The sequence below is a fragment of the Gobio gobio genome, assembly GCF_949357685.1.
Source record: "Gobio gobio genome assembly, chromosome: 18".
Classification (NCBI taxonomy): domain Eukaryota; kingdom Metazoa; phylum Chordata; class Actinopteri; order Cypriniformes; family Gobionidae; genus Gobio; species Gobio gobio.
In genome coordinates this window covers 24,435,116-24,453,563 of record NC_137111.1, presented here as the reverse complement: position 1 = coordinate 24,453,563, position 18,448 = coordinate 24,435,116, and the positions used below count along the sequence as shown (strand labels likewise).

The 18,448-nt window shown below is 37.7% G+C and overlaps 1 protein-coding gene across 4 annotated transcripts in view; it reads left to right on the top strand.

Moving 5' to 3' along the window:
- Window positions 1-18,448, top strand: part of macrod2 (mono-ADP ribosylhydrolase 2) — a 661,627-nt gene that overhangs the window by 10,063 nt on the left and 633,116 nt on the right. For all 4 annotated transcript variants that reach the window (XM_079842113.1, XM_079842112.1, XM_079842111.1 and 1 more), the window contains exon 3: window positions 2,503-2,601. In XM_079842113.1, the coding sequence (XP_079698239.1) occupies window positions 2,503-2,601 (99 nt within the window). The remainder of the gene's footprint in view (window positions 1-2,502; window positions 2,602-18,448) is intronic.

The following is an 18,448-nucleotide window of genomic DNA, read 5'->3' as shown; positions in this document are numbered from 1 at the left end:
GTAATCCTAATAACTACTATTGATTTAGTATTTAATAATGTATAAGTGATATATAATTGTTCATGAAGGCTGGAAATGAAAATCACCTTATATTCAGGTGTGCAGAATTATTAGGCATGTTTTCTTTTACAGATAAATTGAGCCAAAAAAGAGATTTAACTCAGACTGAAAAGTCAAAAAGTATTAAATGCCCATGAGAAGGATGCAATACTAATGCAATACTAGACATTGCAGTTAAGGCATGACCATTGGACAGTGAAATGCTCGTTGGGTCAGCAGGATCTGACAAAAACAGGTGGTGAAGAAAAGACACCTGTTAACTGCAAAAGAATTAAGAATTAAGGTGAAGAATTAAGGGTGAAACCATCAGGAACCCTTTAGTCTCCAGCGCCACCATTTTCCAAAGCTGCAACCTACCTGGAGTCTCCAGAAGTGCAAGGTGTCAGGATCTCAGAGACTTCAGTTAGGTAAAGAATCCTAAAAAATGACCCCCGCTAGATAAGAATCACAAGCTGAAGTGTTGTAAAATACATGAAGAAGGTTTTTTATAGGCTTTATGGACAGATAGGTTGAGAGTGACTCTTGAAGGACCAGCACCACATCCTCTAGTACCACTGTTTGAAGAATTCATCTTCCAGAATCTGGCAGTACGTTTTGGGAGTTCATTTTTAGTCCATCTCTGCAAAACGGACATAGGATGGACTAAAATGAACTCCCAAAACGTACTGCCAGATTCTGGAAGATGAATTCTTCAAACAGTGGTACAGCAAATATTTTTGGTGTATGGAGAGCTGTGGTATCCAGGGTAATTATTTTGAAATGTCTGCACCTTACAGTTGCAGGAGCTCATTCAAGTTCAGGAGATAAAATATGCATTGTTACAACCGTCTAAAACATATAACTATATAAACATGGTAAAGTAAACATTGTCATTATTCATCAGCATTAGTTCATAAACAATTGCCTGGCATAAATGTGCGCTATTCATTGATTGTGAGCCGCTCTGAGCGCTGGATTGAGCCTGTAGAGAAACAGCGCCGTGTTTTCCAGCGGTTATAAATGTGTGCATCTGTTACACAGGACATCAGTTCTGACTGGATCTCTTCCCTAATCGTCCCTCCCTAACATTTTCATCTCGCTTTTATTTGTTGACGAAAATGACAGTTGATTTTCGTCATAGTTTTTGTCATCCAACACTATTTTTTATTTAGTTATTGTCTCGTTTTCGTCAGTGAAAAAAGGTCTTATTAACACTGGTTCCAGCGCTTAAATATTTACATTGGCACTGCCGTCAACTGTACAGAGTGTTGTTCGGGTTTGTTCACGTTCATGTTGTCACAACATTGCATTTTTAGAATTAAACATTTTTTTACCGGCCAGCTGGCGACTGACACAGCTAATTTTTACTCTTATTTGGCACTTGGCGAGTGTTAATTTTAGGCCCTGGTTCAAACAATGCAGCATGAAGGGGGTGCCGTGTATCAGTATGATAATGCATCAATTCACACAGCAAGACTTGTAAAAGTGAAGTTTAAGATCTCCCATGGCCTGCACAGTCATCAGATCTAAATATTTTTGAGCCACTTTGGGGTGTTTTGGAGGAGCAAGTCAGAAAACATTTTCCTCCCAGCATCACAGTGACTGACCTGGCCTCTGTTCTGGAAGAGGAATGGCTCAAAATCCCTCTGGCCACTGTGAAGGACTTGTATGTGTCATTCCCAAGACGTATTGATGCTGTATTGGCCGCAAAATGAAGCCATACACCATGCTAATAAATTATTTAATATTTATTTAAACCGGGTGTTTCAGTTTCATTGTCCAACCCCTGTATATGTGTGTACACTTTGACAGCTGTTTAAAGTTTGACATCTGTAGAGATTTTATTGTTTTTGAGAAGTCTCTTATGCTCACCAAAGCTACATTTATTTGATTAAAAATACAGTAAAAACAATAATATTGTAACTGTTATTATACATTTCTATTTTAATACATTTTAAGATGTAATTTATTCCTGTGATTGCAAAGCTGAATTTTTTAGCATTCATTACTCCAGTCTTCAGTGTCACATGATCCTTCAGAAAATTATCAGTTGAAACCTGTTATGCTGCTTGATATTATTGTGAAAACCATGATGCTTTTATATACAGTACATGGTCACAATTGATATTAAACAAATCAGTCAAATTTGTCCAAATGTTCTGCTGGTCGTATAGTTTTGCACTGAAGGTGCCTGTTCCTGAGAGGTTTTTATTTTCTTGTCTCTGACTTTGTTTTTGACCAGGGGCCACAGTGTCTCTACCACTTCTCAATTTATATAATTTAGTCCTGTTCCATCTTTCAAAACTAGTTTTGACTTTTGAGTGATTACAGATGAATGTTGGTCAGTATAGTTTTGTAAGACCTTTGATTAACCTGTTTTTTTCTGATCAATAATGAGAATCAACATGCAGTTGAAATGGTAGCTCTTGTGTAAGTTAACTTTACTTTATCTTTACTGTACAGCTACTGAGGAAGAACATCCGTCTGTCTCCATTGCTGACAAAGTGTCTCTGTACAAAGGTGACATCACCATCTTGGAATTGGATGCCATAGTGAATGCTGGTGAGTTTGCTGTTTTGGATCAATTTGAGTATCGCAGCTTTAGTACACTAGCAAGGCTATTACTGCACAAGTGTTTCTTATTTCAAGTTTAGCCTAAAGGTTTGCATAGTCTTTTATGCACTTGCATTTGTTGTGCTTGCCTGACCTCTAGTGTCTATAAGTGGTACAGACATGACTAGTTTTTTTTTTTTTTTTTCTTGTTTGTGCTGATGCAATTTACAGGATGTGATGAGATTTCTGCTTATGTATATTTATGTCTGTACAGTTCTTGTTTCTCTCTACAGTGGATTTTCCTGTTTATAACAGTTCTGTATTGATATGCCGTGAATGTTCTTGCACAGGGATGTTGCGTTTCCTTTTCAGGATGAAACAGGATACCAAGGAACAAACTTGTAAAAATGACTTTTCCTTTTGTTTGCATGGTTGGATGCTAGCTAGCTGTCTCTCTAGCTTGTTATTTGTCTTGTCATGTTGCAAAAATCTCCATTTACTTTGTGCCCATTATTGAGCTTTATTTTAGGGGCTGTCTTAAATCTATCAGTTTGTTATGAATTAAAAGGAGCAGTTCTATAGTAGATGTTCTGCACAAATGGATGCGTGTTAATTAGGTTCTGCTGCAGTGAGGGAGCAGATAGATAGCACTGTCATAGTTTACCTCAAGTCAAGGAAACTGGCAATAAAGAGAGAAATGGGAACTTCAAGTGCTTACAGGACTTTAGTATTTAGTACACTCTATATTGTGTGGGAGATTTGCCATTGATTAGATGTGTTCACTCATTGAGATGAATAGTTTAAAATTCCACTCACAAATAGTGTTGCGGTTCATGTCTGAAACTGCTGTCTGTTATAAATATTTACATTTTCATTTACTATCTGACACTTTGTAAAGTCAGGGTTGCATTATGTTGTGAATATTTGTATCCTTTTTTTTTTTTTTTGGCTGGAATTTGTGCCTACTTTTATGAAAAAATTAAGTATTTTTGGTGTTTGGAACGAAGGGCTGTTGTTTTCAGAAGTCCGGGACAGAATCGTGGATCCAGACGCAAGACTTTACCACAGAGGATCTTTAAGTTTGACTCCTCAAAGACCCTGAGAGAGTTTTCGTGTTTGTCCCTCCCTGACAACTGCTTTTGTTTACGAGACAACTTTCCCCTTAAAAACTTTCTGCAAGGTTGCAGTAAGGTCAGTCAGCAAGGAAAACAGGAAATGAGAAAGCAGGCTGAGTAGAACGCTGGTCTAATCTTGTGGTCTGACGCAATCATACCGATGTGAAACTGCAACAGTAAGCAAAATGAATCAAAATGAATCATGCATTCAGTTGCACTGTGGTTGAGTTTCTCTCTGTGCTTATTTCAACAAGTTTGTTGGCACATTCTTCATATCAGTGGTCGCTTAAAATAATACGAAATGTTTTGTAGGGTTTGTGGCATTGAATTATAAAAGTAATTGGTTTAAAGGAATATGAAGGAGACGACTTATCATGCAGACGACTGGCTGTTCATCCATCAAAGGCCAGTGGCTCAGGCTAGGAAAGTAATCGTATTATTGCAACCATGCTTTCGACTGATTCTTAAAGCCCCATTTGCTCCAGTGTTTTTGAGTTTAGATTCCTGGAATGATGTTTCCATCTCAAAGCTATAATACAATGATAAGAACAATCAGAAAGAATCTCTGCGATTGCGGGGAATTGTCTTTTAGTTTCCAGCAGTCATGCTGGAAATGGATACAGCATTGTGCTCTTGAGAAAAAACAGTTGCTGGGGAGTTTTTCAAAATTTTCCCTCCAATGTTTTAACTTGCTGTTATTTTTAAACTCAGAAATACATCAGATTACATTAAGGGTGTGAACCTACACTGGTCTCACGGTTCGGTTCGATTACGAATATCATGCCATCGATTTGGTTCAATTCAATATCACGATGCATCACAATGCATCACAATGCATTGACGATACACTGCATCCCACACTGTACACTGTATACAATTTTGTCAGTCAGTTATATGAACTTAACCTTTAATTTTACCTGCTCAAAGAAATCACGCTTCTTGCATGTATCAAACATCAAACAAAACTCAAGAACAAATACACAAAATACTAAAAGCCAGTTCACGAGGTGGTCTGGGCCGCATTACAATCAAAACTAAAGTCTAAATGCATCTGGTTGTTGAAACCAAATAATTTTATTCCTTGCAATAATGCAAAAAAAAATTACGTGTGAGAGCGTGTTATGGGCTATATGACATAGCCAGATATGACAGCGCTACTGAAGCACGCACCGCCGCAGACGAGCAGCTGCGTAGGCTATCTATCTCCAGCCAGCACACAAACTATCGAAAGTAAAGTCGTAGGTGCTCAACATACAATCATCTTCATTAAAAGTAAAGAAACTGAATGATCTTACCAAATGCTGTTGCTGCGCTCTCTCCCATTGCATTCTTTGATCTTGAAATTAGCTGGTGATCAATAAAATGCAGCTCATATCTGTTGTTTTCGGTGACGTGAACTCCAATAAATCTGCATATAATGTGGGAATTGAAGATCGAATTCATATCTGTTTTGCGGAGATACATTTATGTGCCCAAGTGTAAATAAAATAGTTTTGCTAAATCAGATACTGCGCGTGTTCTCCAGGTCGTGCTTACCAGGTCGTTCATAAAAGCCGAAATGTGCCCAGATGTCGGCTTTTAAAGTAGTCAGAGCATTTTAATTACTCGCACTCGCCTCCCTCTGCCATTGTATGCTACCGCGACAAAACACGTATGTGACAAATGAAAATTATCAGTACATTATAATCGGTTATAGTCTCTTTCTGAACCGATACAAATCGTCCTCGTCTGCATCACGATGCATCTTAGAAATATAATTTCGACACCCCTAGATTACATAAAATGGATTGTAAACACTTTACATGTTTCACTTTGTCCAATACAATCATTATTAGGTTGGATTAGTGATACATCTCGATCCTTTTCTGCAGTATTGATACACCAATACCAGCAGGAGTTCTCACTCTTTCTTCTCTCTGACTGCGAATTGACAGTTTGACACATTCCTGCCTCCTCTCACTCACTCGTCTAGACGTCTATAGGTCTTGAATTTCAGTGCAGGGTTGCGGGTGTTGTGCATTTGATTTATTCCCACTGGTTTCGCACTCAAACGCATGTGCTCCCTCTGTAAGTCTTACCATCCTGAGACCTTTCCCTCTGAGCAGACATTGAAATCTCAGACTATTTTGCCTTCCGTATTCAGTTTATGGAAAAAGTGTTGAAAGTGCCTCTGCAGTTCAAAATGCTTACACTACCAGTTACGTTCGTCAGCTATAAGCATATTGAACTGCGAGAGGCACTTTCAACACTTTTTCCACGGAAGGCGATTGGCCGGAACTTTTTACTTTATAAAGTTTTAAATATGGTTATTTTTCTTACACAAACACATCGATTTGCTTCAGAAGGCCTTTATTAACCCCCCAGAGTCGTGTGGAGCACGTTATTTGATGGACAGATAATTTTTTTTATTGACTTCAAAAACAGAGCAACAATTACTGCCATTATAAATTTTGGATTAGCCGGGACTTTTTTAATATAACTCCGATTTTATTAGTCGGAAAGAAGAATGTCATATACACCTAGGATGACTTGAAGGTGAGTAAATCATGGGTTAATTTTCATTTTTGGGTGAACTATCCCTTTAAGTCCCGTTCACACCAAGAACAATAAACTATAAAGATAACTTTAACAATAACTATATTACCGACCACACCAGTGGACGATATTGTTCTATTTATATTATCTATTATAAGCGTGCACTGCAGTTTTGTCGTCTGCTGCTTTGAATGCTCGAGTTCGTTAAAGCAAGATTGATTCTGATTTGCTGCCATTGTTTTTTTTTTATCATCCATCAGCTGTGGAAAAAACTTTCTGAAAGGGATTCCAACAATATCGTTCTTCTGTGCCATCATTTTTATTGTTGTGGTGTGAACTCTGCTATTCTTTTGCATTTATAACGATTTTTAGAACTACGTCTTTATCGTTCTCGTTATAGTTATTGCTCTTTTATAGTGTGAACAGACCTTTAGACTCTGCTTTCTCCTGCATTTAGTCTGAATACCAAATCCCCCCCCCCCAGTGTGTAGTTTTCATCATTTATTTTCCCGCACTTAGAAATCGAACACACCACGATGAGCCTGATTTCCGCTGTCCTTGCAGTCTTCTCTTCTGGCCCTTGCAAAGAAAAAAAACGTCATAAAAACTCTAAGAAAGGAGTGAAATTGACTGATTTATCATGGTTATTCTCCTAATTATGCAGAGAGGTTGGTGCAAGGACCGCCCAGTCATCATCATAAACTTTTTTTTTTTTTCCTCTTCTGATTATAAACGTTTTTACTCCTCTCCAGCGCTTTTATTGCTTTTAGCGTTGAGGAATATTACTGTAATAAAGAAACCTCTTGAGGTCCTTGCTCAAAAGGCCTACTTCAGATCATGTAATATTATATTTCATAACTTGAGTTTGAGGATTTTATTGGTGAGCAGGATTAGTTCATCCGGTGTTTATGTTCTTTCTGTATTAGAAAGGTGTGGCTGCTGACTGGCATAATTTTTTATTTAATGCTCTTAGTCTTTTCTAATAATGACTAGAAAAGCATGAAAAAGGCCAAAAAGCACCATAAAATTGGTTCATACAACTTCTTCTGAAGGCAAAAGATTTATTTATTTAGACAGAGACTAATATTTAAGATGTTCTTCACTGAAACTTTTTTTTTGTACTTCATGATGGACATTTTGGGAGTGTTTCCTGTAAAAATTTAGATATCGCAAAAATGAGACCAAGATGTGATTGCAAAGTCTGTGTACATACCACGACGGTTTACTTGTATTACTATGAATAGGAGAGAAACTACAATGCAATATGGCAAAATAATTCCCACCTTCTAAATAAAAAAAGGCCAATGGCCAATTGGTAAAGTAATCCTGTCACAGTAGCTTCCATTAGAAGCTCCGGTTCCCATCAGTGCCCACCAGTCAGTGTCCAGCGATTCGTGCATGGGGCTACACATGCACATTGGCCCAACCTCACATCTGCTCAAACAGAGTTAGAAAAGCGTATAAGAAACAACATATATGGGATAATTATTGTGAGATTTTTATTGCTGATTTGATTTTTTTTTTAATTTATGTAAATTTGTCAATAAGTTTTTGATATTTCAATATTTCCACATGCAAATAGTTATGAAATGCCTGTCTGGAGGCAGCGTCATTCTCCTTCGTTGTATTCACTCTTTTTGATTCATTTTCTGAGGAGTCTTGGAGAAATCTTTGAAATAGATCTGAAAATAAATTAACTATCAATGGTTATCCCCTTTAAATGCATGTTTATTTTAAGCCATTCATTTAATGGTTTCTGATGATTTTTGAGGTTTTCTTTTATGTAAAGGGATAGTTCATTCAATTTAAAATTGTCATTTTAAATCATTTACTGACCTTCATGATGTTCTAAACCTGTATTACTCCTTTTCTCAACTCAAAAGAAGGGGTGCGCTGTCTCTTAAAGTACACTAAATACTGTGATGATATGATGATTTATTTTCTTTTTAAAAGAATTGTACTGTAAAGATTAGCTCTACCAATCTAGCATCTAATTCTGGAGATCTCCTTGTGAGTGTTTTGTTGCCTTCACATTCATTTGAGTCACTGAAAACAAAAAACTAGTTTTAATACAGCAATATTAGTTAATAAAGTGTGTTGGTTTTACACTCAGGCCCTGTAGAGTTTGCATTGGAAATGTCAGGCAGCATGAAATTAAATGGCAACAGTAATTAATTTTGGGCGGCTTCATGCTGCATGCTGAGAGAGGTGAGGCTGTAAGCATGTTAAATGGGTTTTTAAATCACTCTCTGGATGGCCAATTATTTTTTCATAGAAATAAATTTCTTGTCAGAGCTGCTAATTGAAATAGCAACTGACATCAGGGTCGTGATAGGTGCAGACATTTTAATTGCTCTCTTGTTTTCACACAAGGTGTCGGTTCGCAAAGCAAGCAAAACAAACTCTGAATAAAAAAAATGCTGTCTGACAGAGCGGTCAGATGGTGAAGCTGTTAAATATAGCGTTGAAACTCATGCCAAAAATATCTGTCTGGCAAAAAATGAGAACAAGCAGTCAACTTAAAACTTAAACTAAAAATAAAAGTGTAAAAAAAAAACTAACCTTGAGTTGTGTGAAGCATACGGTTGAGCTCTTCACCATTTGAAAATGTCGTGCAGGCTTTGTGCTCAGGAGGGGAGAGTGTCGTTTTGTGATTATGGGAGCTGTTCAGAAAGAAACAGAAAGCTGTGTCTTTTGCCCTGTAGCCTGGTGAGACGTAGCCACAGATGAATGCAGTAATGGAGTCTAATGCACTCTGCACATTAAATGTTCTTTGAGTCACAAAGCTGAATGGAGAACCCTTGCATGTTTAACCGAAGACGGGCCTCTGCTCTTTTGTAATTGACTGCTGAAAGTGGGACTCGTGCACTGTCATCATCAAAAAAAGGGCCCTTAGAAGTAAACCGGAGCTTATGTTGCTAAAAGCACTAGAGGTATCTTTTGATTTGATAAAGTAAATTCACATTCATAAATACACTTTTACCTGTAGAACTCCTAACACTCACAAAATTCTACACATACCCCTCTCCATGCATGTTAGTTTAAAGGGGTTTTTGATTTATGATTTCACTTTTTAAACTTTAGTTAGTGTGTAATGTTGCTGTTGGAGCATAAACAATACCTGCAAAGTTACGATGCTCAAAGTTCAAAGCAAAGGGAGATATTTTCTTTTACAGAAATCACTTTTGAGGGACTACAACAAACGGCTGTTAGGGACTACACAAGCTTTCTCCCGGGTTAGTGACATCACTAACCCTGAAATGTACATAAACCCTGCCCCTGGGAACACAACAAAGGGGGTGAGATCATTCAGAAACGTTCTGTTGCATTCTACATGTTGTCACTTCTTCTCGAGTCTCTCCATCATTGTCCAACTCCGTTTTGAACATAAAAAAGGCTGAACGGTTTAATTGCCTGTCTGCATGAGGTTATCAGAGCTGTTAACCGCAGTTATTGAAGCTCCGTCCCATGAGCAGCAGCTCATTTGCATTTAAAGAGACACAAATACGGCACATGTTTTGTTTTGCTCACCCTCAAAAAAAGTGAGAATTTTAACATGCTATAAAAAAAAATCTGTAGGGTATTTTGAGCTAACATACACACTCTGGGGACATCAGAGACTTATTTTACATATTGTAAAAAGGGGTAATCAACCACCCCTTTAAATATGTGAGCAAATATCATAATATTTTCAGATACCTGTAAATAAGGCTGGGCAATATTCTTCAGTAGGACTATATCACAATACAAAAGTTAGTTTTTTTTAATACAGTAAAATACAGCAAAATGGTAATATTATGATATATTATTATAATTTAAAATGACTTTAAATGGGGGGGGGGGGGGGGTTGCGCATCAGAGATGACTTTAACACATCTCTGAATGCACAACACTGTCTGAACGTTCTTTCACAAGGAGGGATGGCACAATTACTCATGTTCTTTAGGACATGCTGTTTAGGAAACTTAATGGCCAGAGAAAACATGCATTAATCATTATGATATTCACAATATCGCTTCTTTTATATTGCCAACAAAATCATTGCAATCATATTGATAATATTTGGTATGTCACACGGCACCAGTGTTGTGATCTCAGTTCAATTTAACATGTTTTTACTAATTTTATTATTACTATTACTAATGCCTCTATGCAAAATAATTTCATAAGTCAAAAACTTTGGTCAGGCTTCTCAACTCACAATAAAGCATGTCTTGCAGAAGTTCAGTAACAGCAGACCTTGTTTCAAGGATGTTTTTCTTTTGATGTCTGTGATTGTTTTAGGGCAAGAGAGCTTGGGCAATTTAAAGACTTCAAGTCTAAGTAATTTTCAGTAGTATTGATTCTGCAGTGTTGTGAGCAAGAGAAAGAGTGTGTGTTAGAGAGTGCTTGCTGCATTGAGGAGGTGGTGGGGAGGACTGTATGTGTTTGGGCTGCAACTAACGATTATTTTTTCAATTAATTGGATGAAAAATCTAAAAATTATTATACATTATTATATTTTTTAAAATCAATCCATTATATTTCAAGTTATTTCACATCCTGTCCAGTGCTGTCCTCCAAACAATGTAATGTATAAAGCCTATGAAAACAAATATAATGAATGTATCCATGTAGGCTATTCTGATTATAAGCAAAAAAAGGGTTAAAACATTGAATTCTAAATTTAAAAACAAGTGATTGCTTAGTATTTTAAAGCAGATATGAAAATGACTAAATTAAAACTGATGATAAACAACAACAAAAGCACAAAATAGGCGCTTGTTTACTGAAGTACGTGACGTTTACCAAGACGCTTGTTGTGAGGAGAAGGGCCTGCAAATTAGTAAAACATAAAATTAATTATACAACCAGATTAATACACTCATGGTAATAACTAAATAACCTACACCCCAACCCTAAACCTTGCCCTAAACCTACTATTTCATAAAATTAAAATTTACTGTAGAATTTCAGATTTAAAATAAACACTGGGGAAAACAGGATGATTTATGTTATACGATCTATATGACTTATCACTAGGTGGTGATAGTGAAGCTTAAAAAGTGAGGAAAGTAAAGCAGAAGCAGAGCAGTACTAGTGATGACATCAGCGAATCCAGAGGGAGGGACTCTGATGACATCACACTTTTCTCAATAGGGGGCATAACTTGAGGTTGGGGGTGTAATTTGTATGGGTACTGTATGCTAAAAGGAAATTTTAAAGGCATATCCTTATCTGTAAATGTTAGAAAGACCCATGAGTAAGTTATGCGCTGAGGAAAACACTTGTTCGAGGCAGTAAACTGCACACGCATCTGTCAAAGCACGAGAGTATAAGACGTGGTAAATGCTTATGCTTTTGTTTGAAGTGCTTCTAAATACAAAGCATTCTCATTTTTCGGACAACGTGAATCATATGCCTTTTTCCGCAACAGCTTACTGTCCTCCTCTATTTTCCACATGCATTTTGCCCTTTAGAAATGGGTTAAAGTGACAGACTGGCGAATGGTTTCACGGGTACAGTGCACAGACACGACTAATCGATAATCAAATTGGTTGACGATTATTTTCATTATCGATAACGATAATAATCTATTTTTATCAGTTGTTTTGGCCCTGTGTTAGACTGGATGAAGGGACATTTTGGTTTGGTATTTCTGGTCAAGGCTTTAGCACTTAATAAAATCAGTTTTTGAAATAATGCCCTACTGACATCCGCTCTCAAGCTTATATTGATCACACACATACACACACACACACACACACACACACACACACACACACACACACACACACACACACACACACACACACACACACACACACACACACAGACACAGTTCAAATCTAAGTCCACAGTTCAGGCTGGACAGTAGAAAGTGAGTTGATGTGCAAACTTGTGATTGTTGCAATGTTGCATCAGGAATGAAAATCGATGGCCACTGCCCATGGCAGTTGCTGCTCTAATGAACAGTGAAATAACTGTGTGTGTGTGTGTGTGTGTGTGTGTGTGTGAGAGAGAGAGAGAGCGAGAGAGAGCAAGAACAGAACCAAATTCCCTTTTAAAAAGCCCTGTTAATACTGTCAGCATGATGGGATTCAGGCTCAGAGCTTTCTGTAATACTACACGCACATATTCTCTCGCTTGCCTTTTTCCACCAAATTTGCATTGCTGATTGCAAATGGAAATGAAACTGACCTCAATTGTGAAACTGTCTCGCACTCTTTGCAGATTTGTGGCTTGACCTTTTAACCTTTGAAAGCAAAAGTGCAGGGATTGTCTCAGGTATTTTCAGGATCCTTTAGGAGGCTTAGCCTTATTGTTGAAGAATTGAGTGTCATAATGTCCAAGAGGAACTTGTCAGCTCAACCTAATCTTGCGCATGTTAAATAGGGATGTCAGGAAATTCAAACAGTGCAAACTTTTACTTTTTACTTGCACTCTGTGTAACTTAACAACAGCTCCAGGGCTCCAGGCTAACTTTTGTCACTAGGAGCACAGTGGCCCCCAACTGAAAATTTTAGGGGCACAACCAGAAATTTTAGGGGCGCACACCGTAAATCAACATGCTAACCAAATCTACTAATTTCCACTGTATTACTAATAGGGATCGGTATCGTTAAGGTTTTAATGGTATTACTACTCTTACCGATACTGCTTATCGATTCGGTACTTTAACAGTATTCTTACCGGTTCTTTTTATTATAGCCTACTTTATTTTATTTTTTTTATAAGAAAAGTAAGAAAAGTAAATTATCTATAGCAAAAGAAACCCAAAGTTTGAACACAAATATAAAACATCTATTTGTAAATGGACCAGTGTGCAGGTATTTGGAAGGTCTGCTAACATTAATATTACAGTAAAGAACAAACCTACAAAGAAATCTAATAAAGTAATGAAATGTAAAATAACACTGCATAGTTTTCACTGTATAAATTGATAGATCGATGCTTATAAAAGCTAAAGTTGTTAATTCAAGAGATGTGAATATTTTCTATTTGTATTTTGTTCGATTCGAATTAATGGCTCAATCGTCAGCAGGTTTATCAGACGCTGCCCCTTTAAGACCATATAATAATAATACCATATTCTCCTATTTCTCCAAACTATTTACGCCCATTTAAGATATAAACTGTTAAAATAACTACTCTCCAATCCGGTCATTTTGACACCGGCTATTTGTTGTTTATTTGATGGTTTAGGCTTCGCACACGAAACCTAAAATATTAAGTGCAAGTCGGTCCATTTCGCAGCACACACACATAAGCCGCCTTGAAGTTTGAAACAGCGTCTCTTGCGCGGATTATTGTGCATTTAATAGCTCTTTATTATCAAACACATCCCGCAGTTTAGCAACAGTAGAGACTGCAGTTTACAACAATCACTGAATCTGACGTTTAGTTTAGGTTTAAGGAGAAATGACAGCGCAAGGCTGTGAAGGGAAGGATGTCGCGCTCGACTGAACACGGCACTGAACACTGAACATGGAATAGTTTTACCTCATACCATCTTTTTATAATTCTTGGAAGCCAAAATCGAAAATAAAATTAGATTAATATCACAGCACATCCCTAAAGTTTAAGCAGAAAAACTTATGTGTAGTTCTCTTGGCCATCGTCACTCATTAAGCTGACTGTGGTGTTGTGTTCGCTGTAGCTCCACGTGAGAGAGCTCGCTTTCTCGCTCTTCTGGATTGCGAATGGCAAAAATGCATCACGGACAAATGGTTTAATATTATCTCATATAGAAACGGCTGGCAAAGATAGAATTTGCCAGACATAACGTCTATCAATTATAATTAGTAAGTGTATTTTCTTAATTTCTCCAGTACCGACAGGCAGCAGGCAAATTTACTGGTCGCACATGTGCGACTGGATGTAAAATTCAGTCGCACACTCTCAAATTTTAGTCGCAAAATGCGACCATTTAGTCGCACTCTGGAGCCCTGAGCTCTCTGAATGTGGATTTGGTGGTCCTCCCAAACACCAGCAATGATTCTGTTTTCTCTGAATGGACCAGTCTATCTTTTACACAGTTTTTTTGTGGAAGTGTAGAGGGCTGTTTGCCCTTTCAGTATTTCCAGTTTAAGGGATAGTTCACCCAAAAATGAAAATTACCCCATGATTTACTCACCCTCAAGCCATCCTAGGTGTACATGACATTATTCTTTCAGAAGAATACAGAGTTATATAAAAAAATGTCCTGGCTCTTCCAAGCTTTATAATGGCTGAGCAAAACAAAACTTGTTTTTTGAGTCAACTAGCATATTCTCACCGGAACATCCTACGTCATATGCAACTCCAGTCATATGCAACTCTTGTAAACACACGCGTACGACAGTTTGAGATTACAGTTTGTAAAGTTTTAAATATGGATATTTTTCTTACACAAATGCATCGCTTCGCTTCAGAAGGCCTTCATTAACCCCCCCGGAGCCGTGTGGAGCAGTTATATGATGGATAGATGCACTTTTTTACTTCAAAACAAAAACGTCCATTTACTCCCATTATAAAGCTTGCCTTTAAAAGTAGCCTTTTATTCTAATAAAATGATGAAAATGCTCATTAGGGGTTCTCTTAGATCAGCTCTGCAAATGTTCATGTCCAAATATGGTTTGTGAGACAGAGATGTTAAAAACACCATGAGTATCACGCGTACTTGAGTATGTAGTACACAACACAGCACTGTTCATTCACATATAGACAGAAAAAGCAGATCATATATTTATATAGCAGTGTTTTGTGCTTTAATATTCACAGACCATGTCGTTAGTTGATTTTATTGTACAGCTCTACTTTCGATTTATTCATTCATCCATCAGTTTGCATGTTTTACGGAACATCTGTGTTATACAGTAAATTAAATTGTCATGACTAGATTCCGGGATTCCCTCTGCGTCACAGAAATAATTCGGCTTTAAGTTATAAACATACCTTTATCTGCACAGAGGGATGTGTTCCCGAACATGTTCTATGTCTTTCCTAATTTGCATTAGCATTTTTTGCAAATTGGATATCCTCTAGGACAACACCACGCTATTTTTTTTTTCTATATCCAAAGTTTTTCCAAACTAGCCAGGGGTTTACAACGGCGTTTGGCTTTCAAATATGGATGAGTTATAGAACATTTCTATTTCCCAGCATGATGATTGGATAATAATTGTATTAAGTAATTAAATAAGTGATTGAGCATTAGTGATGAACACCTGATGATAATGAGCAGAATCACGGAAGGACAACTGCCTTCAGCCACAGCCTTAGATGAAATCAACTGTAGATTAAAAGAAGACATTAAGGGTGTTTTCACTCTAGCAGTTTTGGTGCGCACCCGGGTTTGATTGACACCAGACTTCGGTACGCTTGAATGATGTGAACGCGGTCTTCCGACCTCGGGGTGTGCGGTAAAAAGGGTGGTCTGGGGTACGGTTCATGTGAACTCTGCTATGGCTTGCTGCTGATGTGAATGCAATCGTACTAAATCGCGGAAGTTAACCGCTATTAATGATGTATGATTTGATTAAAAAAAGTGTGTTTGTGTGCGTTTCACTCATTTTCCTGGCGAGTGTGACTGACGTACCGCAAGCAGAGAGCTGTAGATCTCATTTCTGCTCGGCTTCAGCATTCTTTTGCGCATTGCAGTACATTCGCGGCAGATAGATGCAAGTGCCATGACGTACTGAAGCTTTGGAGACAAAACCAACAGTTAAAAAACAAAAATATAAAAGTGAGGTGAGCAACGCTATGCATTTTGCCGCCTTCACGCTCAGTGTCGTTATTAAGCAACCGGGTAAACAGCTGCTGCTTTAATGACGTAAACGCACCCCGGTTCGGACACAAATAATATAATATGAACACAGTTCAGCGGGGGCAGGGGGAGGGGGGAGCAATCGAACTCGGGTTCGGTCCAGGCAATCGAACCAAGTGTGAAAGCACCCTTAATCTCTGAAGATCTCAGCAGAGGAGGATTAAACAACTCCACAAACAGCATTACCAGCTTAATGCATTACTAACCAGATTGACTTTATTTCTGTAATTTATCTTTTAAAGTCCTCATGAAATCAAAATCGATCTTATTTACTTTGTTAGCCCACATTACAGGTCTTAGGGTGAACAATTAATCCGTGCAAGTTAAAGCACATAAAAAAATAGTTTGCCGTGGTAATCTTTAATTAAAATCTGAAAAGTAACTTCCGGTCTGGAATGGCGTTCCCTTTCCGATGACGACTGTGTGACGGCTAGGGTTTGAATATCCTTAACCACTCCTCTCCAACCGTTAGTCTGCTATGAGCGAGAGATGGAGAAGAGGAGCGCTGAAGTGAATCCCTGCCCTCTATTCAATATTCCGGTTCACTTGGAAATACGTCACAGCACTGAAATAAAATCAGTTGCAATTTCCGGTTCACTGGGACTTTAATGAAAATAATAGTTTCAATGTTTGCTTTATTTGGGCTATTGACCCTTTCCTTTTTAGATAAAATTTTTTTCTGCCTGCTTTAACTGTGTGTTTATAAAGCCCATTTGTTATGGCAAGAAAAGCCAAGAGAAAATGTGATCAGGTGATGTTGGTTGTTTATTGCTGATGATATAATCATCATGTAGTGGCCTAAATCACTGATCTCATTCGGAGTCAACAAAACAGTTAAATCTATGATTTCTTATCATCAAATCTTTTAGTGGGGCCCAGCTTTTTGTAGATCATTTTTTAAATGTAGTCAAGTTAAGTAACTCATTTACTGATAAACCGATGTGTAGAATTCTTTGAATAAAAAGTTCAGAAGAATATTTATTTGAAATAGAAAAATCTTCTGTAACATTCTTTATTGTAAATTTTGATCAATTTAAAGCATCCTTGCTGATTTAAAAGTATTGAAACAATTTTAAAGATGTATAATTTCCTCTGAATTTGATGTTTACATTGTCTGTAGTGCAAATACGGTATTTACCAGGGATTTATCAGAGAGAGAGAAAGAGCATTTTGTCCAGCACAAATTATTGTGGCAACCTTACTTGGTAACTATATATAAAAAACACTAATATTCTGACCTTTTTTATTTGTTTTCTGAATACAGTGTGAATACTAAAGGAAAGTTTTGCAAATTAAAAAAAAAAGCAAAATGTGAAAGTGGAACATGCCAAATACTCGTAGTTTGTAAAATGCTAAGTGCAAGTATCACGTCTAACTTCACTACAATCTGAACTGGATCAGCTGGGCAGTTTGACACTTTGGCCTAAAGGGGGCACTGTGCATCCACAAGAAACCTGACCCTGACTGCAACCTGGGAAAACAGCTCAGACCTCTCCTGCAAACTGCCAGTGCTCATCTCTGTTGTTTTGACCAAATCCACAGCACTTGTTTGGATAGCTGCTTGTATTCCAGGGTTGTGACGGATGGCTCTCGTCTTTCTTTAGTCTCAGGTTACCGAGATGAGGGGATGTAGCTTGCTGTGTATATTTGTACATGTGGGCAGTTGTAGACATGGAGTTGGTTTTCTACTAAAATAAAAATAAAATTTAAACCATTTTGAAGAGAAGAAAAAAGTTAATCTCTTCAGACCTGTTCAGTCTTACAAAGGGAAGAGAGAGAAAACAGAGCATCAATCAAAACATCGTAACATCAATTTGGTTTTTTAGCGGTTTGGTGAGTGGGAACATGCTCGAGCAAAGAGAAAAACATGGCAAAAGAAGCACAGAGCGATGATGTATTCATTGCTTACCGACAGCATCCCATTCCTTCTCGTGGAAAATCATTTTCCCAGAAGTTAGTTTAGCCCAGCCACCTGCTGGTTGCCGTTGTCTGTGCCACTGCTTTGCTGCGAATTTCCCCAGATGTGTCTATGTCTTCTGTATTTTTTCCTGTCATTTTGTACATTTTTATGACTAAGCGTTAGTTTTTCAGACGTTCATTGAAGTCTGTCTTCCGAGCGACAAGACTATGGGAAACTGTGTGCCTTAGCAGAAATGCTTATTAGGTGCTTGGTTACATGCCCACGGTGGGAATATTTGCAGTAATGGCCCCTCTGAACATTTTCATAATGGCCCGTTCAGCGCTCCACAAATACAGATTTCATAAAGCATGTGCTGTTCTTGAAGGAGGTTGTTTGCAGAACGGAAGGCTTTCTTCTTCTCTTTGAAAAAGACATGTCGGTTAATGTAGACCACCAATGGGCTTATCAGAGTTATGCCTTCCAGTAATACCCCTAAAGGCCAATTTAAGGCCAATTTAT